We start from the raw sequence: 14,999 nt of genomic DNA, 5'->3' as shown, positions 1-14,999 counted from the left end.
CGATTGCTTCTCAATCTGCGCTAATTTTGCACAATTGTTGTTTGTTAAGCTGGCGGAGACGCACCTTCAATTTGTTTGCCTACTTTTTACTTTGGAGGGTTTTTGAAGATGTGTTGTTAAATTAAGGACCCTGTTTGGCTATGTCACGTGAAAAATCGAAGTTTTATTGCACACGTATGTTTTCTCAGAAATGGTAAAACTATTAAAATTATCTCAATAAGCAACCTTAATTGAGGATTAAAATGGTACTAAGACAACTTAAATCAATTTTTGAAAATATTGTATTAAAGGCCTACAATCTCTCAAAATATGGCTCAAGTCCTCTGCGGCCTCTTAAAGTTGTCCGAATAATTCATTTAGACATTTCAACTAGACCTGGTATCTATTGAACTGAACACCTCTACCAATCAAGATTAGAACTGTTTAAGCATTTTTTTGCCTACATGGCAAAACATTTGCGAGTCACGCAAATGGGGTGTGCGAATCTGTTTTTCTCCCATGTTTTTGCTTGCATTTAACTCCCCTAATGTTAAAATCTTAACGGTAATTTCTCTTCTTCCCCTAAATCCATTTTAGAACCCTAAATCCCCAATTTTCTCTTCTTTCTCTAAATCTCCAACATTTCTCTTGTTTATCTTGTTTCTCTCTTCTAATCAATTGTCTTTTATCAAATGTCGCAAAATTCTGTGAATATTAAGAAAGTTGATATATGTAAATGTGGTGATTATTGCCGACTGAAAACTTCGAGGACTCCATTTGAACCCAGGTCGTCGATTTTTTGGATGCAAAGCATCAAAGGTTTGTAACTATTCGAACAAAAATAATGTTATTGAATTATTCGAAAAATTAAAATTTTGTATATTTGTTATTGTTATGTGGTTTATAGGAAACTGGTGGATGTTGCTATTTTAGACGGATTGATCCGTCGCCTGAAAATGCTAATGAATCATCTAGATTTGTGTCATGGAATAGATTCATAGATGGTGAAAATCTGATTGATCGACTAAAGAGAAAAGTGAAAAAGCTTGAAGAAGAAAGGGATTCTTTGAAATTAAAATTGAATGAAAATGAAGAGAAGATGATGGTATTGAACAAGAAGCTCAAGGAAGTTAAACTCCAAAGGGATTGGAAAATGTCAAATTTAACTGATTTGTGATTGTTTTTCTTTGTCTGCTAACTATAAAATGGTTCTTTAATATGGTGTAGTTCATAGTAGTTCAAGATTGTAGTACTTAATTATTTAGTTTTGTAGTAGTTAGGAGGCTAATCTAGACCAACTAGTGTTGTACTTAATTGGTCTGTTTTGTAATAGTTAGGCTTATGTTAAGTTCATATTTTGTATCAAATTGAAAGTTTGAATGTGAATTGATCAGTCTCTTTTGTAACTTGCCTCTTTTCTGTAACTTGCCCTGTGTTCTGGAAAACCAAAGCAATTTTCCAAACCAATTAGTTCTGGGATAGAGTAGTCTTACATAAATGCATTGAGAGGTAGTCTAGTTGTTCAAAAATTGAGCTAATAACACAAATGTGTGGTTGAAAAATAGATAACACAAAGGCATGGTTGAAAAATACATAACACAAATGCATTGAGACCAGTGAAGGAGCCAGGAATTTCACGAAAATCCAAAAATTAAACAACAAAAACTCTTTTAAAAAGGGGGGAAAACTTGTTGCAAGTGAAATTTGCACACGCGAGCATTGTCTCATTAAAGATGTCTAAACACACATTCAAGACATCTTAAATCACTAGGCAATAACAACGCATTATGTCAAATGTGTCCAAAATATGTTATTTAATCACTTCGTGTATCATTTTACTTGTATATGCAGTATTTTTTCCAATGAAGGGTGTCCAATTAGACACCCTGACATACATGTGCCTATGCCCCTGATTGAGAGGTAGTCTAGTTGTTGTTCAAAAACCATTGTCTTGCTAACACAAATGCATGGCTCAAAAATAAATAGTCTTGCTAACATAAGGCATGATTCAAAAATACATTACATGAGTGTTCAAAATAAACTAAAGAGTAGATTGTCGAAGACCCTTTTAACATAGGCCAAAATCATAACAACTTTTCAAATGAACTACTTCTTGGAAGTTCTACAAGACCCTTTGTTTTTCTTGTTTGCTTTCATTTGTTGCGACTGTGAAATGTTGACTGCATCCTTTCCCTCCCATTTTAGGCCACGGGGTTTAAAGCCAATAACTATATTGGTTGGTGAAGCATTCTTCAATTTTGTTGGCCCGTGTAGAATCTTTTCACTTGATGTACCAGGTTGTAATAGAAGAAAGAAAGTGTAAGATAAGGTAAAATCATAATGTGGCTATCGGTATATACACCAAAATATAGTAAACATATTAAGTGAGCATACATTAAATACTTGAACTCTAGTTGTAAGATCAGAGTAAATACCAAAACTAGTTGTAGGCCTTCTGTTTCCTCCAGTAGCACCTGCAAATGAGGTAGAACTGTATGGTCTTTTGTGACCTGATAAATGTAGCAGTTGACTAGAAGAATTATCTCTTTCAGTAACAAATGGGGTCCCTCTTGCATTAGCTTTTTTTATTCTCAATCCTCTTCCAGTCCCAACTTGCACCCTTTTTTGAGGAGGTCTTGACACAGATATTGTGTCACCACAAATAGAGCTTAGTTGACTTGATTGTGTAGCTGCATATGTGGTTCTTGAAGTTGAGTGTGATGGACTCCCATTCTAGACTATATAGCATAAATAATGATATATGAATAACTTGTAAAACAAAGATTAAATAAAAATGAATTTTTAATTCTAACCTTACTCTTGTTTGAGTGGTTCTTGGCACAACAATGTTGTCACCACAAACAAAACTTTGTTAACTTGATTGTGTTCTAACCTATTGAATAGAAACAAGGAGATATTAACAACTTGTACAATAAAAATTAAATGCAAATAATTATGTAAATCAAATCTTACTCATGTTTGAGAATAACTTTGTTGACCTGAATTTCTCTGACTATCAGGTTGAGAAGTGCTCCCCCTCCCATATTATGTCACCACAAATAAAATATATGATTATAATATGTATAAACTTTAAGCAATTTACAAATGTGAATATGAATTATTACTTACTTTTGCACACACAACTTTGTTATGGCCAGTTTTTTTAATATGAAACATGTCATCTTTATTCCCTTTTTTGAAAGTTCACCATTTTTTTTTGGCTGATCCTTACACTTTCTTCTCTTCTTACCAAGTATGTCTGGCATTTTTCTTGATTTTGGAGATTCTATTGATGGATTTGTAGTTTCAGGCCACATTCTCATATTGGGAATAAGTTGGATGAAATGGTTATAGGCCTTGATAAATGTTTCTTTCTTTTATATCAGTGCTCTACATGTTGATCAGGATCACAAATAGCATGAGGGCAAGGAATACCTCTCCACATCCACAACCACAGTCACAGTGCTTCTTGTCCAAGTGAACAACATATGAATATTCCCCTCACTAATTTCAAAATTATTCACCACATTCCATTGGACTTTACATTTATTAGAATACTCCTTGTTTCTTTTTAGTATTGTTCTTGTTATAGGTGCAATGTCTGATATCCATGTTTTAGCAAATTTGATCATATTTATATGTTTGTTCATCATTGTATGCAATAATATTTTCTAACATGGTAATAATTGATTTACATCTAGCAACTAAGATTCAGGAATTAAAAGTCTCACACATGTTATTTTCTACAACATCACACTTGAAGTTAGTCTGGAAATAAGCCATGGACAATTCTTGAGATCATAATGCAACAAGTCCTCTGTTATTTCCTTTTACCTAGCTTAGATATTGCATGAACTTCTTTTTTAAACTTGACTTCTAAGGAGGACTTTGAGCATCTCCAAAATAATTTCCTTTTTTCTTCTCCTCTCCATCTCACATGTCAATTACTCCATATATGTCTAGCACTCATCCTTCTCTCAACATTTGGTAATGTCACGACCCGATTTCTCAAGTCATGATGGCACCTACTATAACCCACCAGTAGGTAAGCCACCTCGTAACCCGGAACAACAAGTAATGGGTCTGAGGGTAGAAACTAAACAAGAGTAGGCAAATAACAATATAAATAGGCGGAAGCAAACCAAAAACATATATACAAATAAAGATCCCTCCCAGAACCTGGAAGCCACTAGTACAGAGCTACTAACAAAATGAGTACAAGTCCCAAAAGTAGACAACAGAGACTGGACTGTCTCGAAAGGTAAAAGACAAGTCTATATATATACAGATGGAGATTGAAATAGTACAAAATGTCGTGTGCTCACTCCCATCTCCGGATCAGTCTGCTCCAAGCTCGATCAACGCTGGCTACTAGTGCCGGACCTGCATCACGAAATAGATGCAGAGCGTAGCATGAGTACCAAAACAACCAGTACCCAGTAGGCATCATAGGCTGACTGAACTTGAAAAGTAAAGGCAATATGAAAAGAAGGAATAACACAAACCGAAGTCAAGAACTAAAATCTAACTAACAAGGGAATGCACACGAGTGTACAAAGAACTAACTAAAGTAATCTATAAGCTAACTACACCTAACTGGACCCCCATAAGCCCAGAAGGTACACTCGTGCGCAAGTTAAATAAAAACCCGAACGGACCCCCATAAGCCCGACGAGTACACAGAATAACTATAACTAAAGAGAATTGCATATACGGACCCAAGAACGAAGAACATCGAACCAAAACCTCAACCCTAATTAGTAGAATCTGACAGTATGAAGGCCGGACCTCGAACCAGATGCTCACAAGAAATACCCAAGTAACCAATCACAAGTAACAAGTATAAGAGGCCGGAACTCTAACCGGATGCTCTATATAAGTATTTGGACAATAGAGGCCGGAACTCTAACCGGATGCTCTATATAAGTAACTGGGCAATAGAGGCTGGAACTCTAACCTGATGCTCTATAAAGGTGCCAATGTAGCTGCTGAAAGAGTCTCAATAGATCCATACTCATAAATGTCCGTGAAACGTTGTCCACACATAGCCAATCAATGTAACTCCTTGGAACCAAATCGAAAATCAAATTCAACCGCGAAGTAGAACTAGTGTCGTCGATGTAACTCGTGAAGCCGTAACATCGGGGAAAATAAGGATAACTATAGTCAGAGAAAGAGTATCGCTTAATTAAGGCCCAAACTATCAGACTCAAGTCTGCTACACCAGTATACAGGGATCTAAGCCGGCCTAGCGATGTCGGGGTAAAACTAAGGCCTATTGGATCCGAATCATGTATTTCTGAGGAAAGCCCTAGTCAAACCTAAACTAAGGCCCAACATTCTTCAAATAAACAATAATTAAGCATGCAAGCACTCCACATTGCGAGGAGGGTCCGTTAATAACACAAAGCATGCTCACAGTTACCCGATAATTCTCGAAATAGGCCGAAACATGATTTCTTAACACCTATGTAGGATTCAATAACTACCCAACCCAAATCCCAACTAATCAACATGCATTCACATTCTCGAGCTCAATCTAAGAGAGGGAAACCGTAGCCTACCTGTAGGTCGATCACACGCGCTCCAAAATCACTCTTTCGGAGCTTTCCCTTTCCGAACGGTCTCGAAACGTTGCCCCTCTATCATAAATAGAGTCACAACGTTAATACGGTCGTTTAGACACTAAAATCACAACAAACGGAGACGGGTCAATTTTGGAGTCAAAACGGGGAAAGTGGGACCCGCGCAGGAAATTCCGAAATTAACCCCAAAAGTGGGTCCTAACCAGTTTTCCCAGCTCATGTCCCAAAATGGGACACAATTCGGGGCTCGGGAACAACACAATATCAACATGCAACTAAAACCCAAATTTTCTCAAAAATTAGAAATGGGACAGCAGTGAATTTACCAAAAACGAGCGGTCTATAGTAAAATCTGACAACACCACAATGTTCTCCTCGAAAAACCACTCAAGATAGCCTCAAAAATCACCAAAATCGGATCTAAAATGGCTAAGAAAACAAGTCTAAAAAATTTCCAAAATTAAGCTCACAAAAAGGGTGAGGCAGCAGGTATTTTACGAAAATTACCTCAAACGGGGACTCCAAATCACTTAGGCTAACCACGCTGACGGAATTCTCATCCGAGCGCGTTTACTCAGAATGTTGACCAAATTCAAACTTAGGCTTAAACTTAAAGTTAAAACGCCTAATCGCACCGACTCACACTGAAAACCTCGGGAGTCATGTCGACCATGCTACAAGCCTAAAATGACCCTTCCGAAGCTGATGGAATCGTCAGAATTGGATTCTGATGTCATCTTCTTGAACTTTTGATCGAAAATGATCATTCAAGGTTCATAAGCTCCAAAACACAAAAACTCGCACCAAGACCAAACGAACGACCAGGTGACCGAACTGTCAGTCCCAGCAAGTCATAAATGACTTGGGGTCACTATAGGAACGCTCTAAACGACACACAGAAGGCAAGACACAGAAATGACCATGAGGGTCATTGCAGGTAACAACTCTAACAATACAGGAACAAGTCCCTAACAAAAAATATGTACATAATAAGAAATTGAAGTAGTAAAGATCAAATTAGAACTAAAATATAAGAATTTGTGTAATCAATACCTTTTGCATATCTGACATTACAGTCAAACCTTCACCCATTTTCAAATTTAGATCAACAATTTAATATCTTATGAACCAACTCCAACTATGTTTTGTTTATGTATCCACAACTGCCCAGGCAATGGAATACATTTGATTGTTCTCATTCTTTCCAACAACAGCTAATAGCTCACCCTTACAAGCTCACTTGAGAAAAAAACCATCAAATCCAATTATTCCTACACTTCTCTAACCATCTTGATTAAATGCATGAAAGCACATATAAAAATAAACAAAAAGGTTCTTTCCTGGTTCAGTTTCCTTATCAATTTTTAGCCAACAAGAGCTTTCAGGATTGGTTTGTTTGATTATATATGCATAGTCATAGTCACATAATCTAGCAAATTTTGATTTTTCAATCACCCATGTTTTCCTTCATAATTCTCTGTTCAGCCATGTAACAAACAGTTTTACCAACATAAAGACCCAACTTCTTTCTTACCAAATCTTGAATTTTTCAAATCCTTATCTATGTTTGAGATGCAATTCTATCATGCAATCTATAGAATAATTTAACACTGCCTTCCTGAACTGATTTGCACCCTTAAAGACTATTCCAAGCTCAATTATTGACACTTCACAATCTTCATCATATCTGACTTTTTTGCTTCTCCTTCTAGCAGGTATATCTACTCCCCTAACATCATTCACATCAGGTGGTTCATCACTATCATCACTCCAATAGTCAGAGCTAACAAGATAATCTTCATCTCCACCTAATTTTCCTGCATATTTGTTAGTTTTATTTTTTCCAATATCCTCAAAGCCTCTATCGATACCACCAGCCTCTCCAATTGGTATTTCTTCATATTTCAATAGTATTTTTCCTCTATTTTTTGTTTTTTGTTTCTTGTTTAAAAGCTCTTAACTCCTCATCAATATCTGAGCCATCTTCTGAAGGTATATCCCCTAGATTTGAATCACTACTCAAGAAATCAGATTCACCTTCTCCACCTAGGTTATCATCCACATCCTCTCCACCTAGGTTAGCATCCACAATCCACACCCTTTCCACCTAGATTGACATTGTCGCCCTCTCCACCTAAGTTAATTGCCTCACCATCTCCACTTAAGTTAACAGCCTCACCCTCTTCACCAAGGTTAACATCAACACTCTCACCGCTTAGGTTAACAGCCTCACCCTCTCCACCTAGGTCAACAGCCTCACCAACATCAATACTATCATTAGTTAGATAGCTAGTGGGTCCATCAGTGTCAAGTGAGGGTTTATCTAATACATGACAGACAAATACTTCAAAAGTGTCCTCATGTTTTATGTTTTTAATTAGGTGTAGAAGATGTTGGTCATATGTAATTAAGACAAATTGTTTATTCAATAAATCCTTGGCATAAAAGCCTCCAACAGTTTCATACCTCAATTCTTTAGTATAATATAGTAGTTCCAAAATGGAAAAGTGGTCCATTTTGAAATATACTCATATAACTCATACAACAACTAAAAATCAAATCTTAAAAGCATATGTACTGGGAAATTGTAAAAAAAAGGATAGAATATTCGCAAAAATCATGAACCCTAGATTTTAACAAAACCCTAGCTTTTTAATTCATTTCACAAAGCATGTAGAAAATATTAACAATCCTAACTTACACAGAGAAACCTTCAAGACCATAACACGAACAAGACAATTTCAACTTCAATCTGAAAGAAATCGCAAAGATAGAGAACTTCAATTTGGAAAAATCGCGAAGAGAGAGATAGAACTTCAATTCTGTCAAAGTTAACGATTTAGAGATTTTGCCCATTTAACCCATTAACAAATACACTTCAGATACACGTGGTAGTTGTTAAATGGTCATTTTATACACGTGGGGAGCTTATTAACATGCGCCACACAATATATGAAAAGTGACAAAAAAAAATGTTTAAATGGTTAAAATATTGGCTGGTAGAGGTGTTCAATAGGTACTAGGTCTAGTTGAGTTGTCTAAATAAATTACGCAGACAACTTTAAGGGGCCGCAGATGACTTAAGGAGTCCGGAGTCAAAAGTGCAACTTTTTTCCTCCAAACAACATAAATGGCATACTAATTTTTTTAAACCAAAGCGGCAAAATCGCTACTAAGGGAGCGATATCTTTGAACGTCGTGCACGCCGTTAAAAACTTCATTTAAAATCATTGCTCCAACAATGATTTTGTCAAAAAAAAATTGAATTAAATTAAAATTGCTGCCCCAACAACGATTTTAGGAAAAAATATTTTTTTTTGTAAAATCGCTGCCTCAACATCGTTATTCTAAAAAAATTATAAAAATTATAAAACCGCTGCTGAGGCAACGTTTTTGAAAAAAAAAATTCCCTAATATCGCTGCCCAGCGTTTTTTTTTTAAAAAAAAATTATAGCGATTTTAATTTAAATTTTTTTGCTGCTTTGGCAACAATTTTCCTTAATGTTTTAATTTTATTTTTTTAGAATAACACTGCAGAGGCAGCGATTTTACCAAAAAAAAAAAATCCTAAATTCGTTGTTGGCTAGTGATTTTTAATGAAGTTTTAACGGTATACACGACGTTAAAAGATATCGCTCCCTCAGCAGCGATTTCACTGTTTTGGTTAAAAATAATTGATATATCGTTTATGTTTTTTGGAAGAAAAAAATTGTCCTTTTGGCTTCGAACTCGTGACTTAAGCCCTCAAAATATATATGGCTATTGTTGTTTTACATATACGAAAGGGGAATAGCACACACGTCTCTGTCAATGTGTGTGCAACCTCGAATTACTATAATAGCTTGAGGATTTTTTCGTCTTTTACTTTTATTTTATAGCTTCTAATGTTCAACTTGTTGCAACTGACTTTTTTGGAATTCTCTCACATAATTAACCTTTAGTTACATCATCTAAGTAATGGATCCCACTCAACTCTTTCTCTTCACTTTTAAGCTTCAGCAAAACAATTCTAATATAGAACTTCTCTCCGCATGATTTTTCTTCGGTAAAATTTATTATTTCCTCCGGTCCAATTTATATGATACATTTCGAATTTTGAAATTTAAATAAATCTATCTTTGATCATAAATTTTTCATACATTTTCAAAGTTTTTCGATAATCAATTATTGTAACTTATAGTACTTTTTATGTATTTCATAAATATATAAACTTCGTTAAAAAAAATTGAAGATGTCATGCGCAAATTCTCGATCAAACTTAAATTGTTTGACTCTCGAAAAACGAAATGTATCACATAAATTGAAACAAAGGGAGTAATTGATTTTATTGAAAATTTATGTTTTATTGATGAAAATTCAAAACTAATTTTACGTTATATTTTGAATTTAAAAAATAACTTATAGTTTGTTAGATCACTTTTAATTTATATATTACTATAAATTATAGTTATATATATAAAAAATACCACTAAATCAATAATTATTTTCCTAAAAAATATCCGCCCAAATAATTTTCTAATTATAAAACGTATAACTAATTGCTATAAACATTAATATTATTGGTGCACGGCCGACCGTATCTAGTGCGGTGTTTACCAAAAAAAAAAGTTTGGTGTTTTGAACTTCAAAGAAAAATATACTATAAAATTGCTACTTTTGAAATAAATCTTTCTTCAAATAAAAAACTACTATTTTTCCACACAGTTACAACTTCTTGTTTCGAGTCCTTTTAATCTAATTAGAGATTTTTATTTGTGTAAATAGTGACTCATATAATTGACTTAATTAGAATGTAAGCTGCAAGACAACCCAAAAGTGGTTTAACACATCAAATCAAAATAAATAATTTTTGTTTTTAACAAAAAAAACTTCATTTCTTATTATGGTTCCTCATTTCATTTGCCCTTCTTTTCCAATTCTACTCACAAATTCTCTATAATAATAATTCATAAATCTAGATCGATTAATTATTCTCCGAATAACACCTACATAAAGATTAATCGATGTATCGAAAACCGAGGTTATCAATAATTGACAAGTTTTATGCTGGAATAATTTTTATATTCATAACAAAAGTAGTACATGTAAAACTATAGTTTAAAAAAATAAAGTACAATCTTCACATGATTAATGAACAAAAAAGTGGAATTAAAAGAGGAGCTAAGAAAAAAAGGAGTACAATTGTATACAATCTTTCACCAAATTTATCTTCCTTCAGACTTAACCAATTGTGAGAAAACTTTACTCATGGAAACTCCAGATAGATCATCTAGATTTGACCCTTCGAATTGCATTGCTGAAGTAGTGGCATCGACGTGACTGAAATCGTTTACCTGAGGAGAGAGTTCTCCGATGAGATTGCTACTGTTCTCGTCAGGATCGACCTCAATAACTGCCTCTTGTAGTTGAAGTGCATACTCGAGGTTCCACAGCACGTCGCCCATTGAAGGTCTGTCCACGCCAAAATCGGCCAAGCATTTCTCTGCTGTTTCACCGAACTTCCTTAGGGAATCCGGTCTTATTTTTCCAGCAAGATTGGGATCTATGATTTGCTCTAGTTGTCCCTTCTTCTGCCACTTCATTGCCCATTCGGCTAAATTAACCATCTCCCTTGGAAGAGACGGATCGATTACAGGCCTAGCACAAAGAACTTCAAACAGAACAACACCAAAAGAGTAAACATCACTTTTTTCAGTCAGTTGCTGCCTCCTGAAATATTCAGGATCTAGGTACCCGAAGCTTCCTTTCACTGCCGTGCTAACATGAGTTTGATCGAGCTCAGGTCCAGCCTTAGAAAGTCCGAAATCAGCTACTTTTGCCATCATATTCTCATCAAGCAATATGTTTGCTGATTTGACATCACGATGTATAACTGCTTTGGCGTAGCTAGTATGAAGGTAGTGTAGACCTCTGGCTGCCCCAATGCAAATCTCCAGCCTCTGTTTCCAGCTCATACTAGGCATATCCGAACCATACAGATGGCTCTTGAGGGTCCCATTTTCCATGTACTCGTACACAAGAATCATCTCATTCTTTTCATCACAATATCCAATCAATGAAACAAGATGACGATGACGGAACTGAGAGAGCATCTCTATTTCAGTTTGGAACTCTCTAAGACCTTGTTGGGAGCTATGATTACCCCTCTTAATAGCTACGTTCGTCCCATCGTTTAAAACGCCCTTGAATACCTTACCAAAGCCACCTATCCCAATGACCAAACTCTCATCAAACTTTTTGGTTGCTGCTAGCATGGCTGCAAAAGGGATGCGATAACTCAAGTTAGAAGCAGCACTTAAGGTCGTCCCGTTCGAGTATTTGCTTCCCATAGTATGAGACAAGCCACCACCACCAATAGACAAAGGAATCCATGTTTTCGACAGGCCGAGTTGTTCCTGCTTTCTTCTTCTGCGCATACAAAACAGAAAACCAACAACGAGCAACACAAGTGTCACACCTACAATCGCGCCCACGATGACTCCGATATTCTTTTTCGAGCCCGAGCTCGAGGAAGGAGGAACAGAGGAAACATCAGCAAGGCTGCCTTGAGAGTTATTCAACTTCAGCAGTTCCACTCCATTTAGAAAGGCATCTGGAAAACCACTCTTTGAAGATGGGCCAATACTAATGCTAATGTTGTTGCTATTAGCTTGTGGTGTCACAAAATCCATGTAATACGCGGTAGCCAATCTGCTCTGAACTTTAGAACTCAGATCAAAATCAGAAGCTATATTCGACGAATCAACATAGATATTAAACAACAGCTGATTAGCAGCTGTGCTCACAATATCACACAAATGTAATCGAATGAAATACTGGAAACCAACATCCACATTGAACACCCACGTCACATTAAAATTAGCACTAGCACCATTACCAGCAGCATCCACATTCATCTTAGTACAAGTACCATAAACACTCGGTGGTGCTATATCCGATGTTGCTCCACCCGCTAAATACTTTACAGATCCAATCTTAGACAAGGACTTTGCAAAATCCGGCTGTGTCAAGTAACCCCGATCAGGCACCCAACTCCTCCATAATGTATCGTTTTCAGACGATACAGCTGGTCCACCCATATTTACTCTAGCAACAGTTTCAAGTGCTTGTGCATACATACCACTAAATACTCCAGATGGACCAAACGTCGAGGCATCATTAGTTATAAGACTATCAGGTACAGAGACAACTTCCAAAGCATTTATATAAGCAAATGAATCACTCAAAGGGGAAAAAGTGATAACAAGATCACCCGTCGTTACGTTAACAGAAAACTCCTTAACAGATACATCTTTTTTAGGACTAAAATTTCCAAGGAGAACATTTTGTTGAGTTGAAACAGAGAAAGTTGCTGAACTCATATCATAAGATTGGTACACAAATGGGGAAAAATGAAGACGGATCCAATGCCTTCCAACTTTAGTAATAGGGAATTTATAACTAGAAGTTTGAGTAAATACTCTAGCTGTTTGATAAAGGGGTGAATCAGTAGACCTTGTATTATCAGCTAATATATCTTGAGAAACTGACAGAAACTTCGAACCAGATTTATCAGACACAAAAACCCTATTACCAAAATTAGTATCTTTTGAAGATCCACAGTCTATTAAGTACTCATCAGAAGGATCAAATCCAGAACAAACACAGAAAAACCCCAACAACAATACAAACAAAAAACTATGTAATGACAACATTTCAAAACCCCAACAATCCAAGAATTGGAAAAAATTTCAATTATAACTACAGCTGAAGAAGAAAAAGATTGAACCTTTTTGATTAAATATGCTCCAAGAATGAGATTGCCCAGATTTGGAATGGGTGAATAGAAGCCAAATCACAAAATTTTTTATTTTTATTTTTTGGGAAGGGGTAGTAAAGAGTATCTTTTTAGAAAGAAAAGAACAAAGAAAGAAAGAAAGAGAGGCAAAGGATGTTTCTTTGCATAACAGCACAAATCTAGCAAAGTACAGGCCAACTCAGATGCATTACAGCTAGTGGAATAATAAAAACAACCATTTTTCAATTCTTTTTCATCAAGTCTTTGAAAAAAGATTTTCCTTTTTGAAATTTATGATAAATTATAGATATTTGTGTGTCTATAAATTATAATAAAATAAATATTTTAAAATTACTCTCTTTGCTCTTATTTACAAGTCGTCCTTACTAAAACAAATGTTCTTTCATACTCCTTCTATCCCTAATTACTTGTCCTTTTTTTTACTTGTTTCTTTTTATTTGTCCCCTTTGACAAATCAAGGACAATTTTTTTTATCTATTATACCTTCAATTAATTACTTAAAAAAAGGTAGAACTTTTTGAAAGTCTTAAATTTTTTTGTTCATCGACTTCATAATTAATAGAGATAAAATGGTAAACTCACTATGTCTATCATTTTTTCTTAATAGGTGTAACAATTCAATAGGAAGTACCTGTCATTTCACAAAATCAATGCATAAATAACACTATACTTCCTATTTTACCCTTGAATGTTATTAGCATTGAAATTATGTATTTGACCAACCTAGAAAAACTAAATAATTAATTCATGTTCATTGATCAAATTAATTAATCAAAATAAACTTATCCATGTTCATTTTAATGCATAAGCATGACCTTTAATTTGACATTTGTTGGCAACTATGACTTTTAACTTTGAGTGTGCACAAGTAGACATTTACATTTGTATAAAATTGAATAAATGAACACATTCGTCCTATATGGCACCCTACATGACAATTTTGTGTCATACATGGTGTCCTACGTGTATTGTGTCATTTAGGACACTTGTGTCTACTTGTTCAATTTTATATAAATTTAAGTGCATACTTGTGCACATTCAAAGTTGGAGGGCATAGTTATTTGTTGAAGTCAAGTTAAGGATCATGTTTATATATTAACTTGACTTCAAGCAAAATACTACATAAAAGTACAATGGTAAGATTATATAGTTTCTTAAAGGACATGAAACCCAAAATGGTAATAACTAAATAGAAAAGGATAAGTATATTTTATAATTAAACAAAATTTAAAATAAAGCCAACAAGTGCATGGTTGAGTGGTTGGGAGGCAGGTCTCTCATAGGATTGAATCCAATCTTTGTCTGCTACTTAGTCGTGATCTCGTTGCATGAGGTTTGTCTAACATGATTTATATCACACAATTCGCGAGTTATTACACAGTGAGCAGATTAACAAAATGTTCACGGACAAAATTTATGGATTGCTCTCGACATTTCAAAAAAAAAAATACTATAAATATAATTTTTCTCACGTCAAAATATACAACATATATTTTAAAATACTAATCAAAATTTGTTTAAGTCGACACAAAACAAGTAAAAATTGAAGACCGGAAAATGTTTTAGGAGAATTCTTATAGACCTTTTTTTCCACTCAAGTACTTGAAATCAGCGGCGGAGCAACCGGGTCAATTGAA

The 14,999-nt window shown here is 35.0% G+C and overlaps 1 protein-coding gene across 1 annotated transcript; it reads right to left on the bottom strand.

Annotated features, from left to right (window-relative positions):
* Positions 1–10,701: 10,701 nt before the first annotated feature.
* On the bottom strand, positions 10,702–13,273 carry LOC125840729 (receptor-like protein kinase HERK 1). The gene has a single exon (XM_049519699.1). The coding sequence runs from the start codon at positions 13,256–13,258 to the stop codon at positions 10,769–10,771; it is 2,490 nt and encodes an 829-aa protein (XP_049375656.1). The 5' UTR covers positions 13,259–13,273; the 3' UTR covers positions 10,702–10,768.
* Positions 13,274–14,999: the final 1,726 nt, after the last annotated feature.

This window comes from Solanum verrucosum, unplaced genomic scaffold (genome assembly GCF_900185275.1).
Source record: "Solanum verrucosum unplaced genomic scaffold, falcon-dt-bn FXZP01000187.1, whole genome shotgun sequence".
NCBI classification, from domain to species: domain Eukaryota; kingdom Viridiplantae; phylum Streptophyta; class Magnoliopsida; order Solanales; family Solanaceae; genus Solanum; species Solanum verrucosum.
Note: the sequence above shows the minus strand (reverse complement) of the source record. Positions and strands in the feature narration are given on the sequence as shown.

Coding starts and splice junctions, on each gene's coding strand:
- LOC125840729 (XM_049519699.1), bottom strand. CDS start 13,258: ATGTTGTCATTACATAGTTTTTTGTTTGTATTGTTGTTGGGGTTTTTC.